This window comes from Simochromis diagramma, unplaced genomic scaffold (assembly GCF_900408965.1).
Source record: "Simochromis diagramma unplaced genomic scaffold, fSimDia1.1 OVJJ01000822.1, whole genome shotgun sequence".
Lineage (NCBI taxonomy): Eukaryota > Metazoa > Chordata > Actinopteri > Cichliformes > Cichlidae > Simochromis > Simochromis diagramma.
In genome coordinates this window covers 3737796-3754890 of record NW_024387520.1, presented here as the reverse complement: position 1 = coordinate 3754890, position 17095 = coordinate 3737796, and the positions used below count along the sequence as shown (strand labels likewise).

Below are 17095 nucleotides of genomic sequence, written 5' to 3'. Positions count from 1 at the left end.
TTCAAGTTGTTTCCCTTGCCAATGATAAGAAAAGGAGTGAAGTACTTGCATATTGTCCCGGTTGTTGTCTTTGACTCAAAACTGTGTACCCCCACTTTCTGAGGGCTACCAAACTGATGAAATGTATTTTGTGAAAACGAGGACAACTCCTTGGAAAGTTAATTAGTAGGAAACATGCAGAGGAAAAAGCAGGAAACGAGAAATGACCCAGCTGCCAAAAGTAATAACGTTTTCATTATTTATTTCATTATTCATTTATGGATGTGTTCAGACAGAATTAATAATAGAAATCCCTGAGAGAAAATGTTTGCGCTGGAACCCTATTACGAGCAGGCCAAGTCCAGTGGCACAGTTAGTTAACATGCACAAATGTACTGCCCCTGACAAATAACATATCAAGTGGATCCCTGGATTATTTTGTGTTCCCAAACCACTTTCTTTCAATTCTCTCTTTCATTTAATTGTTCCAGTCAAGGTTAAGGTTGCATTCAAACAGTTACTCGCTGCTACCTTCATGGAAAAATAATAGAATTTAAGAAAAACTAAAGCAATAAAGCAATCATCTGCTGCCAAATGCTGTGAGAACTGCATCGCAATAATCACCGTGGCATCCATTTAAATGTCTGTTGCTCTGTTTTCATACATAAGTAAGATGTCCATTTCTCCCTGAGAAAACCAGTAATGAAGCACAGAATCAATTAGAAATCCCTTTGGAGAGTCAAATTTGTGCTGTTCCATTACACATTTCTGTTTTTTAGTCCAAATATTACATTGCACGATATTCCCTGATCTGGCCTGTGTTTGCTTTTCTCACTGTTTACTGCAACACTTCCAGGCCAACTCACATTTGATTTCCTCCACCGAGAATCCAAGCACACTCCCAATACACACTATGGAGAAAATGAGCCCGGAAAGGAGTAGTGGCAAATCATTCAAGGCTGTCCAAAGATCTCTATTACAAAAGCAGATTTTATTTTCACTTCCAACACAGACATCTCTGTTAAAAAGCGTGTCAAAGGCAACTGGGATGGCTGGTTTTTCTCTTGGCATATTATTTTTTTTACTTATCAAATGTGTTTCCCTTACCATCGTCCCAACCACAACCCACCCACCCAATTCCTGGCTTTACTATATTAAGTAAAATTGAGAACGCATGGTGGGGGACTGAGTGCCTCACTGGGTCTACAGTATGCATCTATCTCCAGACGATGAGGCGGTGATGTGTTGGCGTGGGAGTGTGTTCGACGGGAAACGACAAGTTAATTAAAAAAAATTAAATATAAGAAAAAAAAACACTGACCATGTGTCAGTTGGATATTTTTACATTATCCATATATGAGGCATTTCTCTTTTTTTTGCTCTCCTATTCTGTGCTCACAGCACAAGGGCCACAGCCATGTGTGAATAATCACACAAAGGGCCTCAGAGGTGCCCTAACCGCCTTACAAAAGAAGGCTAGGTGCAAGGGCAGATGGGGGAGGCATAGGTTGTAGGATTTGAGAGATGGAGGAGGGGTTGTAAACGTTAACACGTTGAGGATTTGGATATCCTCACAAGCTTGTCTCATTAGCTGCTAATTGGCAAGACTTTTCTCCATCTATTGTCTTTTGTTCTGCATTAACATTTGTTTTTTGAACGATGCAGACGAGCAAGAAAAAGACAGTCTAAGGCAGTGAGACAGTCCACTATACATTTCAAGTGCTCCGTGCTTCGCTAAGAGAGAGTTAAGCCCGTATTACAGCAATATAAACAGTTCTGTCCTATGATTAACCTTAAAAGCAACTGAGTGCAAAACTAAATGCTAAACCTTTTCAACTAAATTAGCACAGGAAATCACTGGAGAGAGAGAGTTACAAAGATAGAGAGAAAGAACAGTAAGTGACACAGAGGATGAGAAGCAAGGACAGGGTTATTTTTTCCTGTTCTTCCATTTTCTGCTCATCCACCTTTGCCAACTGGGAAATCATAGAAAAACATCAAAACAGCTAAATGGCAAATTATTATCAAAGCTCCCCTCAGTGTTCGGTCCAGGCCAGACATATTGGAGTTGTCATGCAGGGGATGGCCAATACTTTCCTAGAATTACTCTCAGTATTGCACTCTTTGACAAACATTAAACAAGACAATAAAATACATAGGTAAAGGTGCATTTGCCTACAGGCACAGATGGGAAAGACAGAAAGATGGGAAGAAAGAGGAAATGAGAAAATAGGTCTCCAAATTAACAACACAGTTTCCGGACAGTCCAAGTGAATTATACATTTCCAGAAGAAAGCTATGCTTAAGGCACAAAAGACGGGTCATGTGTGTGGGGTTTTTTCCAGCCACTGTCTTTGTCATTTGTCCCAGTCTGTCTATATCTCTCTTGCTCACAATTTTTGTATCCCATTGAGTATACAGAAATAAAGTTGCCTTGAATGCTAATAATTATTGGATTTCAGGGCCAAGTAATTCAAAGAAAACTATGTCTGCTGTACTTAGTTTTAATGGATGTCACCAAACTAGACAGAGATTTGGTTTTTGTCTTGTTTTTTTGTGATGGCTCTAAGAACAGAGGCTTTATCAATCTTGCTTTTAAAGAAAATTGTTTATTACGCACTTTAAAATTTCAGTCTGTGTTCTTTATCACTGTCATATGCATGATGTCATCACATTACACTTTTTTTTAAAGTTAATCAATGTTGGAAAATGAAGAGACCATCTGAGAAATATAAAATTGCTTCAATGTTCATCAACAGTTTGCAGGAGGAAATACTCGGGTGGAGGGACTGTCCAAACGTAACGATGGTTACAATTATGGCGAGAGCAAGAGCTCTGTTTTATGTTGAGAGATGTCAGAGAGGAAAAAAGGGTAAGGAAGCTGGGTCACAACTCTCATATGTTTTTTAACACCTGACACCAAGGTTCATAACTCATATGGAAAAAACCTGAAAAGAACACTAACAAAAGAAACAAAGAAAAAGAGGAACCTAAATACCTTGCCCAGTCTTGCATCTGACCATCCCAGGATACCGTAAAGACTTTCTGCCAAACTTCTGACACAAGCATCCAAACCAAACAACAAAAGATTTTAAAACATGTTACATTAAAATAGTCTTTAGTATTTGCTTAAAACTCCTTCAAAGTAACGATTTCTGACTTAAGTTATCCGGCTTCTAACAATTCAATGTAGTCACAAGTGCAAGGCCTCCAGCAGAATATTATAGGTCACAGTCGGCCAGCACATGAGTCTTTGGCTTCATCCAACGTGCAGCAGATCAAGGGCCTCGAACTAAAACAGTACTGACAGTGACCTCACTGAGACCCAGCAACTGCAACAGCCCTAACAAGGTATTAGCAGGCACCTCTGTATACCCTCCAACTCTCAGCCTGGGTCCAAAGAAATACAGCTGCGCAGAGTGTTCTTGAGGGCGGAGGGCAAACCTGAAAGCAAAGAGGTGCCCCTGGCTAAGCTCAGGGGTGGAGCTAGAGGGTCAGGAATTCAAAGCAACGTAGGGCCAAAGTTTACAAAGATTTTTTTTACTGGTATTTCCTTTCTCTAACACAGCATTTCAGCATTTGTTCAACAAAGAAATTTCAATTTTAAAAAGATACCAGTGCATGCTTTCCCCATATTTATTTAATGAATACAAATATGGAGTGTGTGCCAACACCCCCCCCCCCCAAAAAAAAAAAAAAAAAAGCAAAAAAAACTGAGCACTGCGAACTGCAATAAGGAGCCAATCTTGTTAATAAAATAAAAAATATAGTTAACCATAAACTTAAAGCTCACACAACTTAAACAACTAATAATCTTTACTGTAGTTTGTAATTTTACCACATTGTACATTGCAATCTGTTTGAATTCATTGGGGTTTTTTTTTTAAGTGAGATGGCTATTTTTACGTATTAACATGTTTGCTAGATAGCTAACATTCAACTGTAGGATAACCTGCTTTTTCATTTTTAATTGGCCAGTCACTATTCAAAAAGAATTCAACCTGCAATTACAATTATGTTTTAAATAATCAGAGATGAGATGTTTATAAAAATGAAAAAGTCAATCAATTCACCATTAAAAGAAAGCATAGCAATCTGCAAAGAGACTATTCAATAACACGGACCAAAAGAGTACGTAATTGTGATAAATTTTTTCAGTAAACTGCCACTGTGACAAATGTTCTGTAGTTCTGTCCCCTGCAGCTGTGTTGACCCCAAACTGTAGTCTTAAATTCTGTGTCAAATACAGGTAGTGTCACATAGCAAATATAGCAGCCGCATATCAGATTTTAATAGAATAAGGAGTAATTTTATATAAAAACCATATGAGGAACTGAACTGACATCCTGTAGCCACGGGCAAATCCCTGGATGCTTGAACTCAGCAACAAAAACTACAGTATATATATACACCTGTGTCCAGGTGGACAGACAGGATGCTCTTACAACAAGCAAAGTTTTACTCTTTTAAGTATATCTTACCACTACATCTTCAAAATTCTGCACTGAATAGCTTTTTCTCTAGTCCTGGTTGGAATGAACCAAGCACAATACGCACGATTTCTTTTGAACTGTACACCTTATTCTTCTTTTAAATATCTGATCTCGATATTAACATATTTTGATAACGCTGTTCAGTGGCTCTTAAACATTGCCCAGTGCTATATACAGATATAGTGCTGGTGGTGGCGTTAGTCAGTAACAGTAGCCATCTTTCTTTTTCACCTGAGTAACCTAAACCAATTGCAATGATATTAAGGATCATCAAGCTGTCACAGAACCTGATGAGGGTAAGTTGTATTTACAAAGAAATTGTATCTTGTTTGCACTTGTACAGTACAAACATCTAGCTTTAGCTTTGGCAAAATACACTTTGCAAATATAATATGCTAAAAATGTTTGATGTAAAAGTTTGATGGGAGTTGGTTATCGTCTGGTTTTAGAAGGCATACCTTTGTGTTGCTACTCTTCTGATCATTCTTCTTTTAGCAGCAGCCTGTCTGCAAGACAAGTTAAGGGGCAGTGTGCCATTTATGTATTTTCAATATTCCTGCATAACTTTTGCAGAGTTGCAGAAAGCGTTTTTGTCCATTGTGACATATATGGCTTTATGAAGCTCAGTAGAGTAGAGATTTGTGACCTAGGACCCCTTAACTTACTGTAGAAGGGATCTATAATAACTGGAAGTCCAAATAAGCAAAAGGAAAGCATTTGCTGACTTTTGAAGCAAGACAAAATAGTTTTCAAAGTGTGTTAACTGGTTCTATTCTAGATTTTTATATTTGTTAATGACTTATAGCATAATTTCTTATGTATGTAATTTTGAATATTGAAATGTATATAAACTATAGAAATATACACTTCCTACTCTAAAAGGTATGAGTTTAGTTTGTCCTCTAAGAAAGTGGTATAGCCGTGTGGTTTTGTGTGTGTATGCATGTGAAAGCGCGTATGGCGGTTGTCTCTGTGTGACTGTGGGCGTCTAGAGGAGAGAGAAGCCTCATCTGTTACCAACCCAGCCTGGCCGGCCCGCCGCATGAAGTAGAACGACAGGGTGTCACCGCCGACGACAGTGATGGATGCCCTAAATTCTGTAGGCAACTTGGGCAATTGGACGCATTAACAACAGGCACCTGCTTTCCCCCGTACAAATCTATTAAAAGATAACAGCAATGGCGGCTTCCACACTATTAGTAAATTATAGCTCTGTCTGAGTGTGAGGTAAGTAAGCCTCTTTTTCCCCACCTGCCCCCACCTACCTTCTTCTGCTATAGTTTCTAATTGGCAGTCTCACAGTGCCACCTAGTGGCAACAATTTATAATGTGAAGTAATGTTTCAAACGGAACAAAGTCAAAAGAGCAGACTAAGTTTGCCTAAGAATCTGATAATTTCACTGTCATGAAGATAATTTCACTCTCATTGGGTTCAGTACACTGTAAATAGCCATTTACTGTTTACAAATACAAATTTGTATTTGTTGTAAATGTTATATACCTATGTGGTATGTGACTTTTGTTGCCATGATGCCAGGTCTCTCTTGGAAATGAGATTTTTAATCTCAATGAGATTTTTTACCTGGATAAATAAAGGACTAATAAAAAATAAAAATAATTGGAAATGAATGAAAATAAAGATGTTTTTCCACACTGGCCAAATTTCTATCATTCCAAACTCTTTCATTAAAAATATTTTATTTTCACACTTGCAATCAGAACACAAATCACACGCCCCCAAACATGATGAACATATGGTACAAGTTTAACATGGCAACAGCCCTTAAGGTCAGTTTTGTTTATAGCTGTTCACTGACTGTCATAGTGACTGTAGTGCAACCTTAAATCAGTGAACAGTTCATCTTTGTGAGATAGAGTGTGCATGTGTACGCTCGAGAGTGTGTATGTGTGTCAGGTTACACAAGCAAAGTTGTTCTCCAGCTTTCTTCACGTCTTATGGATTTCTCTTGCAAACTAATTTTCCATAAACAAGCCTTTCTTTGGGCTGACTGGGCCAAATGGCCATTGATTTGGGACAATCTGGCCAATATAAAACCATTACGACCTACTCAAGACCTCCTCTATCAAAACATTAACACGACACCATTATGACAAATATCAGGCTATAGCCAGGTACGACGCATAAACGCGTGTCACATAAATTTGCTTTGGATAAATATTTCTGTGTCTGTGAGGAGGGTATGTGTTTGTGAGTTGGCCAAGAATAAAGGGAAGACATGACCAATAAATACTTTAACAGCAAGCAATTTGTCAGGATGTGTAAATGTCCCCAATTCCCAACAGCACTAGAGTAAAATTTACAGTCACTCTGGAAGTGACAATGCACAAAAAAGGACCACTTTTTACTCTCTCTCATCTCCCTCAGACCACTAAAACCTTCCCATAAATCTCCTCCGGTCCCTCCAGATGTCTCCTGTTGTCAGATATCATGCCTTGACAATGCCTTCCACCATCATTGTCTTGACAGAAATATGATATGTGAAACTGCAATGTCGCATCACTTAACATGATTTAGCCTAAGCTAGCCTGCACCATTTTAATCAATCAAAAATGTCACCTTTTTCCCTGTAATGACGGCAGAGGCAAAAGATCCCTGTGTTGGGGTGATCTATAAGACTTATCTAGGCTACTGATTTATGACCACTGCCAGCTAATGTACTAAAGGAGCCTACTCTCTTCCTGTCATCAGGTTTTCTATCAAATTGGCAAATAAGTAGGCCAGTATTCCCTCATGGGCAAGAAAGAAAAGACACTTCATATAGTATGTAAACTCTACAATTATGGCATTATACATGTTTGTAACCCATCCATACTGCACCATCAGGTAAAACTATTATTAGATGTCCTTAAAAAACATGTCCTTCACATGCCAGACTCTGGATAATTGTTGCTACTATTTCAATGAGTTTTCTTGCTTATTCATGCTTTGACTAAACTGTGGCCTTTGTCTGTCATTGCTCATTGTTCTGTAAACATTCCAAAGTCTCAGTGGATACCTGAAGCTTTAAGACAAAGTAATCTGGCTTTTATACTTTTGAAACTTCTAAATACATGCCAGAGGAAAACAGTATATTACAAATTCAAAGATGCACTGCAGACTTAAACATGGTAAATATCAGTAACAGCAGCAAAAATTAATGAGTTGTCCAAGTTAACCAGTTGTCTGATTATGCGTTCTTTTTTAAAGTAAAAAATGGTGTAAATGAGAGTATGCACCTTTTTCTTTTTTAAAGAACAGTAGCTGCAATACCTTTATATTCCTGCATGCATCATCTGCGGCACTGGGTCCTTGAGGTTCAGAGTGTCTTTTGGTTTGTTCTGCTAATTGCATTATTAACATATAACAAAATCAATTTTGGCATTTGTAAACTAATTAAGAATAATATGAGATAAGAATAGCAATTTCTTGCGCAAATAATTTTTTACCAAACACAAACAAACAATATGCACACAAACAAAGATGGAGGAAGAAATAAAGTCCAGCTGGTGTTGCTAGAGATTGGTGCAAACATCAAACAAAAGAACCAAATAATATTGTAAATTTATTCTTCGAACAACACCGACAAAAAAGGTAAAATATATTTAAGAAAAAATATTATTTTTATTATTTATCCTTTACCCATTGTTGCACTTGCACCACTCAATATCTAGCAAGGCTTCCTGGATTTTATTTATTATACAAGTGGACTGGGAACGCTACCTGTAACCACAACAGAGTGACTGGATCCACATGCAAGCAGCTTTACACTGCCCAGCCCAGATGTTGCAAACTCTTTCAGAAGTGCCTCCTCTGGAGGAATGACCTCTGGCCTGCCGTGCCCAGTTTGTCCAAGCTCCCCACTTCCCCAGCAAAGAAGATCCATGTCCACCTCACACTGCATGTCCTGGGAAACAGACCAACAAAACTTAAACAAGTCAGCTTGGTACTTTTTTTCCATTTATGACTTTACCAGTATTCCTGACACATTTTGTTTCTGTTGCATGTAGGTTAAAATGAGAAAATGAGGTGTACACATAAGTAAACAATTTAAAATACTGTTATCCTTGGTGGGTTTGACATAGTGGCTCATAAACCAGTTTTCCATTTGTTACAGGCTCTAGTTAGTGTGACCCTCCAACACAAACAGAATAAAGCACTGCAAACACCAGCTGAAATCCAAGACAACAATGGAGATGTCATTCACCCTGCCCCTGAAGAAAACTGTCCTTTGGGGGGGTAGTCGAATAGGACTCCCACAATAGGACCCTGGCTTGTTAGTCAGCTGGCAGGGTAACACACGTTGGGTGAGTGCAAAGGTTAGTTGGATAGCAGTAACTTAAAGTAAGCTCACCAGATATACTCAGTCTTATCCACCATGATATCAGATTTATCTAGCCTCAGAACTCTAGTCAGAACTACAATAGGGATTCTGACCTTAACAAGTCTGTTTCTAGCAGCTTTTCAGCACTTACATTTGAGACATATATATATATATATATATATATATATATATATATATATATATATATGATCCATCACTAATAGTGTGTAAGAAAGAGGAAATATTTTAATAGCTGTTTGTAAGCACTGGTCTTCTAGTCAGCATTGCGCTTGCATAAAACTAATCAGAAGTTCTCAGCCTTATTTGTAATGAACTGTGGATCACCAATATGCTCCTAAACACGTTTGTTTACAGTCTGCCCTCTGTGCTAATTAGAATGTGACCCTGCACGCACACGAAAACACAAATGGAAGGTGGGTGTATGTGTACGCATACACATACATACAAACTCCCCACAGCAATATTAACAGCACAATTCCATCCGACTGATATTGGAATTTTTCGAAAGAGCAAACCAATAGATAACCTATTACAAAACTATAAGAGATCAATAGCTAATTTCTTTGCATTGATTACCACTTGGACATTTAACATGCGCCCTGTGGCCACAATGTGTGTTCCACAAGCTTAGATCCCCATTGGCTCTCATGAGTATTAAAATTATTGATTCAGACAGAGGACTAAAAATGTCAAGCTGTTCATTAATCTTAATAAAGACTGGACTTGACCAAGGCACCCTTTCTCCCAATGCAGGGATACAACCTATCCAACTAGGAGGACATGGCAAAGATTAATGAGCTTCTACTGTGGGATGTGATTTAAGTCTTTGCGATTAATATATCAATTCCAAAAGAACGAGTCTTTTATACCAGCGATTATTTTTACCCAGGGTGCACCTAAAGACAACATTTTAAAATTCATATCAACTGCTTAATAGAAGTTCTTTCTTGCAAAATTTCAATGAAACTTCACGAAACAAGCAGTAATGAGGTCTTTGTGAGCTAGGAAGCAGCATCTGCCATTATGCTACAGATGGTCCTGTGCGGTCCATAATACACCATTTTTATCAGCACTGCCTGACAACTAGTTTCATCTCTCTCTCGTAGATGACTGTCAAAGCATTCGGGGCTGTCTTTAGCTTAATGAGGGCCCTAAGCAGGATATAATTTGCTCACTTTTTTCACTTTTAATTACTTTAATATTTCTGCCACACTTACACTCATATGTTTCCTGTCTTGATTTGCTACATTCATATCCGCTAATCAGAGAGGTATCACATTATTCTGAAGCAAAAGCACTTTGAAACTGGCTCTTTTGCATGCTCACATTAATATATCCTATTACTAAAAGACTAAAAGTGGTATTTTGATGGAGATTGTATTATAAATATTGCAGGACTTTACAATTAAGATAAATCTAACATCCTAATCCATACACAGAAATCTAGAAATCACAATGGCACAGAGCTATACATTCTGCTAAATCACAGTGAGCATTTATTAAACATGTCCTCATTCCTTCCATTTTTCATGATGTAGAACTTACTTGGCTTTGGTTTTTCATGCAGGGCCTGCCCTTTTGTATGTTTCAAAGGTCAATCTTAGTTATCTGAATGAACACTCCTGGACTTCAAGCCAATGTCATATAAAAGGGTATATATAAGCAATTCACACAGGTTCACACACATAGTCTCTTCTAAATTTTGGAGAGCTGTAAAATAGGTTCCGTTCTAAGGTTAATTTTGTTTATTAACCAAAAAACAAGAGTTGGATTCCATTTTGCTGCAATCAAAATGCTGTATATTATGAAACAGTAAAAGTAGAAATGCTGGCAGTAACACGTAATTTGGTTGGTAACGACATGCCCAGCAACACCAAACACAAATGGAGAGAAAAAAGGTGTAGCAGCACTCAGCAACTAGGAACTAACCTGTGGCACTTTTAAAGAGCTTTTCATTTTTTCCATCTTCATTTATCACTCCTCCTTTTCAACTTTTCTTTTTCTTTTGGTGGTCTCTAGCATTTCTCACATTGTTGTGATTGTCCGGTTGCTCTGACTTCATTTACCCCTCCTTCCTTCACTGTTTTGACAATATTGCCAGGGTAACAGTCTCCATGACATTTTCTGTTTGCACTGTATCACCCAACTGAGAGTAATCGAAGTAAGGGACTTTTGGTGGTAATTTCAATATTACTAAATAACATTTCTAACTACCTGAAGCACAGTACAAATCCCACAGACAGCAGTGTGAAATCATGTCTTCATACCACACAGAGTTTGTGAAATACATCACTGGGGAGTCTTAAAAGGTTTCCCTTTTCTAAATAACTCTCAGATACAGCATGTATAAATAATTTATATTGGCCTACCTGAGTATCCTTGTCTCCATTTCTAGTATCTGCCTTTTGGCTACTTCCTGTTTTACTCTGAAGGTTAGTGTTTGTATCCTGTGTTAACTTTTACTTTCTTTTTCTGTCTTCTCCTAACGGTTGTCGAGAGTCTTAATTTCTCTTTTGCTTGTGCTCTGGTTTCCTTCCTGAATTTAGGACCTCACTCCTAACTCAATATCTGAATGTTTTTACTCATTTTTTTTTAAATCTTCATCAACCACAGAATAACCATCAGCTGTGCTTAAAACGTGAAACCAACATTATCAGGTGTTTCTCTTATATGCATCAACATGAGATTTAGCCTGCTAACTAGACTGACAACACAAGTAGAGGTTATTTAACATTTCTGGACTTTGGATAATGCCTATTAGAAGAAATTAATACCAATAAGTCACACTAGAAGACGTAGCCCTAATGCAACAGCATGTGAACAGCTCAGCTTAAAAAAAAGAGTACCAGTGTGTCAAATCAGGATCACCATGAGAGTTAGATACTGGCAGAACAGTTACAGAGACAATGAAGGCAACAGTGTTAACAGTAAAGTTTTACATCCATATAGCAGCCATCCCAGGTCTAGTCAGCTGGTTGAAGATTATGTGGGCAAAGAGAAAGCGTGTCTAGTCATCCATTTATGGACAGTAACTGTGAGAAGGATTAGAGTTACTGTAGGTGGTCCAGCCTACATTCAGTCAGTCAACCAAGGGAAAACACTCTCTGACCAGGACAGACAGATTCTATGTTAATTAATGAACTGGAGAGATAACACATAACATGATTTTCTCAGTGAAAACTAGCTAAACATGGCTAACAGTTAATATTAACCATTGCATAATTAGTTACTATGACTCTGTTCAACAAAATAATAAGCTAAACAAAGGGCTGTGCTGCAATCACTCTGAAGTGGTCTGGAAGTTCCTGAGACACAAGAAAGCACAGCCATATATTTTTCAACAGACGCTTATTTAAAAAGAAAAACAAAAGGTGCCAAAGAGATACGAAAGTCTAAACATAAGTTGAAGATAATAAATATTTATCTAAATATAAATAATTTGGTGATAATCAGGCCAGACTTCACAGTTTTCCTCGCACACAAGTGGACACACTGGCACATTACTGGAAATATTAAGCACAATGAGCACAATCCATATTAGGTAGACTTTGTACTAGGATGTGCATCAGACGTTTGCCTTCTATTCTCTTCTGTCAGGAAAGTGACATAAAAAGAATACTCTGACACACTTGTTTTTGCAATAATGATGCTCCTGTTTTGTTTATAATAACAGATTTTTGTTGTGCTTTTCTAAAATTTGTCCAACTTCAACCTGCGGAAAGTTTAGTCTGCTTGTTTGTTTTTCAGTTTGTTTGCTTTGTTTGTTTCAGTGGAATTATTATGAGTTAGGAGTATGATATGAGTTGGGTTAAGTAAACACAATATAACCAGTTGTCAGAATGTATGCCAGCGTCAGAGGATGAGCTAGCTTGTCTCCATCCTGGCAAAGAGAAAGGTTCACATGAGCATCAGTAACCTTTATTTATCTAGCGTCAAGCTGTAGCTGAGAAAGTACTTCTATTGCTACATTCAATATATATTGTTCTGCCTGTCACAAGATAAACAGTGCTAACGTCTTAGCTTCATTGCCACAGTAATGTGCTACTGCTAGCTATAGTTGACATTAAGTGAACCATTTAGCTTTAACCAACATAAACTTGACATTTCTGTGTTCAGCAGGGAATGTCAATATGCTACGTTGAAAGAACGCACTTACCTAGTTGTTTTTGTTTTGTTTTTTTAAGTTCCAGTTCGATGTTTCCCTTCTTAGCATTTTGGTGACTCAGATTCCCATCATCCCACATTCCAAGAGAGGTTCTGAGCATGTCCATTGTTAGTCCGATTAATCGTAATCTGACCAGTTTAGTTTAGTTTTTGTTTTGTTTGTTTTTTTTTACATCAGATTTGATTTTTTTTTTAATTAATATTATTATTTTACTTCACCTTTCCAAATGAATTTGTAAATTAGGGTTAAACAGTTCACTTTTTCTCCAGAAGCATTTGTCTGTCATTTATGCCATACGATATACAATAATTCTGTAAAACTCTGTAAAAACCTATTTTTTTATGCTGAATATATTGCTTTTTTTTTCTTTTCTTTTTTTTTTTTGCTATTAATGTAATTTGTTAGCATTTAGGGAATTAAGGAACAGGCTGCTTGCATTGTAGATATAACCTTTATAGAAAGTGGCTGTGTGAAAAGTGTAAGTGCAGAAATTTGGATGCTTGAATTTACCTTGAGTCACTGAGTATATAGCCTATTTTGCTGTCCCTGGGGATAACATAAAACGTGGTTACTATTACAGTTATATATGAAGGCAATTTACTCAGTGTACAAGAATATAACAAATATCAATTTGGGACTTATATCATTTATATAATGCAGATTTTGCAGTGGGAATGGGTATAGTGAATACACAAATTGCACTGAAGGAACAGTCGTCTCCCCCTCCCCCCACCCACCAAAAAAAAAAAAACTTTCTTGATGATATCATTTATATGATATAAATGATAAATGATGTGGTTCTTATTCTTTTTCTGCTGCTCCCTTTAGGGGTTGTCACAGCAGATCATCTCCCCCTGTCACATACTCTTCCTAGCATCCTTCTCTGTCACGTCAGCCTTCTACATATCCTCCGTTAAAACATCCGTGAATCTTCCCCATGGTCTTCTGCCCGGCAGCTCCATATTCAACTTTTCTTGACCAGTATAACCACTGTTCCTCCCCTCCACATGTCCATGCCCTACCAGTGACGCCTCTAACTTTGAATCAAAATGCTCAACCTGAACTGTCTCTCTGATTAACTCATTTGTAATCTTGTCTTTCGTGGTCACTCCCAATGAAAATCTTAATATTTTCAATTCTGCCAACTCTGCCTTGGCCTCCTGTTTTTCTGTGAGTACTACCGTCTCCAAAACACATATTATGGCAGGTCTTGCTACCAATTTGTAAATCTTCCCTATCGTTTTTGTGCTATTCTTATTTCGCAAATCACTAGTGAGAATAGTCTCCACCCACTAAACCCTGCCTCCATTCTCTTGTTCTTTTGCTTATTTAAAGGTATTTAAACTCACCTGCCTTCACTACCTCTGCTCCTTGCAGCTTTACTGTTACACCCATCTCACTCTCATTCACACACATGTATTTTGGCTTCTACTGACTTTCATTTGGCTTCTCCCCAGAGCATACCTCCACCCCTCCAGGTTCTCTTCTGCCTGCTCCTCACTGCTGATCACAATCTCTTCTGTAAAGATAAGGCTAACCTCATCTGTTAACCTGTCCATCACCATTGCAAACAAAAAGGGGTTTAGAGCAGAAGCATGATGTAATCCCACCCCACATCCTGAACCCATTGGTCACACCTACTGCACACCTCACCACTTTCCTGCTGTCCTCATACATGTCCTGTACCACCCTCACATTCCTTTCTGCCATGACTTTCTAATGCAGTAGTTGTATGTTTTCTCTAGATCTACAAACACACTGAGCATTTCCTTCCTTTAATTTCCCTTGGGATTAATAAAATATTCAGATTCACATTCTGAAGTATTCTTGCTCTATTTCCTCTGTCCACCAGATATACCAGAATACCATCTGATGCTGCCTAGCTACATTGTCCCCTGACACAAACTTGCAGCCTCTTATCTATTTCGGATTGCATCTTCTGGATAAGATATAGTCCACCTCTATGCATCTTCCTCTACTCTTACACATCACCCTATGTTTCTCCTTCTTCTTAAAGCATGAATTTACCACAGCCATTTCCATACAATACCTAGGGAATGCACACTGACAACATTCAACATCATGCCTTCGATTTCCAACATCAAACTTATGATCAACGCTTCACACCGACAACACTATTCACATGGTCTTCCAAGATTACCCCTACTCCCTTTTCTCTTTCTCCCTCACATATTTTCTCAATCACCTCTTCCTTTGTCTTTGGCCAACACAGTTTCTAATAACACCCTGTTGGCAAACAGCACCAGAGGTGGTTGTTAACCCCAACCAATTTGGTATGGAAATCTCATCCTTTATGAGCTACATGTTTCATTTGGCTAAGATTTTACATTGCATGCCTTTTCTGACGCAATCATCCCCATTTATCTCTGCTGACCACCCAGGTCCCTAATGGTGGGTGAGGCCCTGTCAAGCCTGGAATTAAACATTTGTTCTAGTTTACAACTTTTTAAAATTCCAAGTAATTAAAGTCTAAATTAAATTGTCTGAAGCATTGGTTGGGTGATTTAAGTTTGATTCCAAAAAATACTGGAGGCTCTTTCATGACAGTGGATTAGTCCACCACATACTTGGACTTCGCATCACAGCTAATTTATTCCATCCACTTGACTGCTCATGTGCACTGTGAGTTGTGTCTTTCCCCATTAAAGCTATTTCAGGGTATTAAAATAAAGAAGAGAAAGCAAGGAGACAGAAAGAAAGCAAACTGAGGGAAGTCAGATATTAACAAATGTCTTTCAAAGAGAAAGAAAGTGGTGAACACCACACAACTAATAGGTTAAGATTGAATTAGCTAAGAGGAGTTGTTAATGACAGTGAGTCAATGTAATATGTGACACTGTATCTATTAAAATGTTCTAGCACAACAACAAAAAGGCAGATAATAGAGTAACAGTAAGTCCATCTCCAAATGATATGACCTCATGTTGTGGCAACTAAAAGTTATTCCAAGCAATCATTTGTATCAATAGAAGTTCCAATAGATAGCTTAGCAACACTAACAGCAAGCACCATTAAAGACCAGTGGTTTTTAGCTGGTGTGCCATGAGGTCAGCAAGCCATTTTGGTGAACGTAGTGCAGGCAGTGAACCCAGGCTGATAAAATTTATTTTTAGAATATCACAATGGCACTGTTCCTTAATTTTAAAAAAATAAATAATTTTAGTTTGTTGGTAGTTATTTTTTATGGCAATTCATGTGTTCATTACTGTCAGGCAGCTCACTAACATGAACAGTCAGCGATGTTGAGTCAGTGTACAGTCAGTGATTACTTAATTATTCAGTGCCCACGAGACCATTAGACTACTGTATAACTTTTGTATTTGTATTAACATTAAAAGAACACTTACAGAGAATGGCTATAGCAGACCATAAACCTAGTTTAAAGCAATGCATTTTAATATACTGCTATTAGGTGTACTCAGCCAAGGTACTATTATTATAGTGTTATAGTGTCATAGACACAAATACGTTTTAAGAATTATCAAAACAGAAATCAAGACAATGAAACTATTTACAGTTATTATGCTGTGTATTAGGCTGTCCGCAGTTTAAGAAGCTAACATCAAACCTGTATGCTTCATTCTAGCAGAGGGTCTGTCTATGTTGCAGGTAGTGAGCAAGAAGACAAGAAAGAAGATGACAGAAAAAAGAGAGGAAAATGAAGGTTTCCCTGAGCCCGGTGGAAAGAATGACAATAGAGAAAATGGTATTAGAAAACGCAAGGCACGGTGGTTAGCACTGTTGCCGCACAGCAAGAAGGTCCTGAGTTCAATTCCAACATCAGGCCGGGGTCTTTCTGTGTGGAGTTTGCATGTTCTCCCCGTGTTTGCGTGGGTTCTCTCCGGGTACTCCGGCTTCCTCCCACCGTCCAAAGACATGCAGCTTGTGGGGATAGGTTAATTGGTTAATCCAAATTGTCACTAGGTGTGAATGTGCGAATGAATGTGAGTGCGAATGGTTGTCTGTCCCTGTGTGTTAGCCCTGTGACAGACTGGCGACCTGTCCAGGGTGTACCCTGCCTCTCGCCCTATGACAGCTGGGATAGGCTCCAGCGCCCCTCGCGACCCTGAAAAGGATAAGCGGAAGCGAATGGA

General features: G+C 38.2%; 1 protein-coding gene across 2 annotated transcripts in view; it reads right to left on the bottom strand.

Annotated features, from left to right (window-relative positions):
• The window catches only part of LOC120725964 (protein RCC2-like), a 296282-nt gene extending 283098 nt beyond the window's left edge, over positions 1–13184 (bottom strand). The window contains exons 1-2 of one of the 2 annotated variants that reach the window (XM_040019100.1): positions 12972–13184; positions 8194–8377 (exon numbers count right to left, since the gene is read on the bottom strand). In XM_040019100.1, the coding sequence (XP_039875034.1) occupies positions 8194–8374 (181 nt within the window). In that variant the 5' untranslated portion in view covers positions 8375–8377; positions 12972–13184. Of the gene's footprint in view, positions 1–8193; positions 8378–10744; positions 12393–12971 lie in introns of those variants that run through there. The other variant, XM_040019099.1, reaches the window with a different exon arrangement.
• Positions 13185–17095: the final 3911 nt, after the last annotated feature.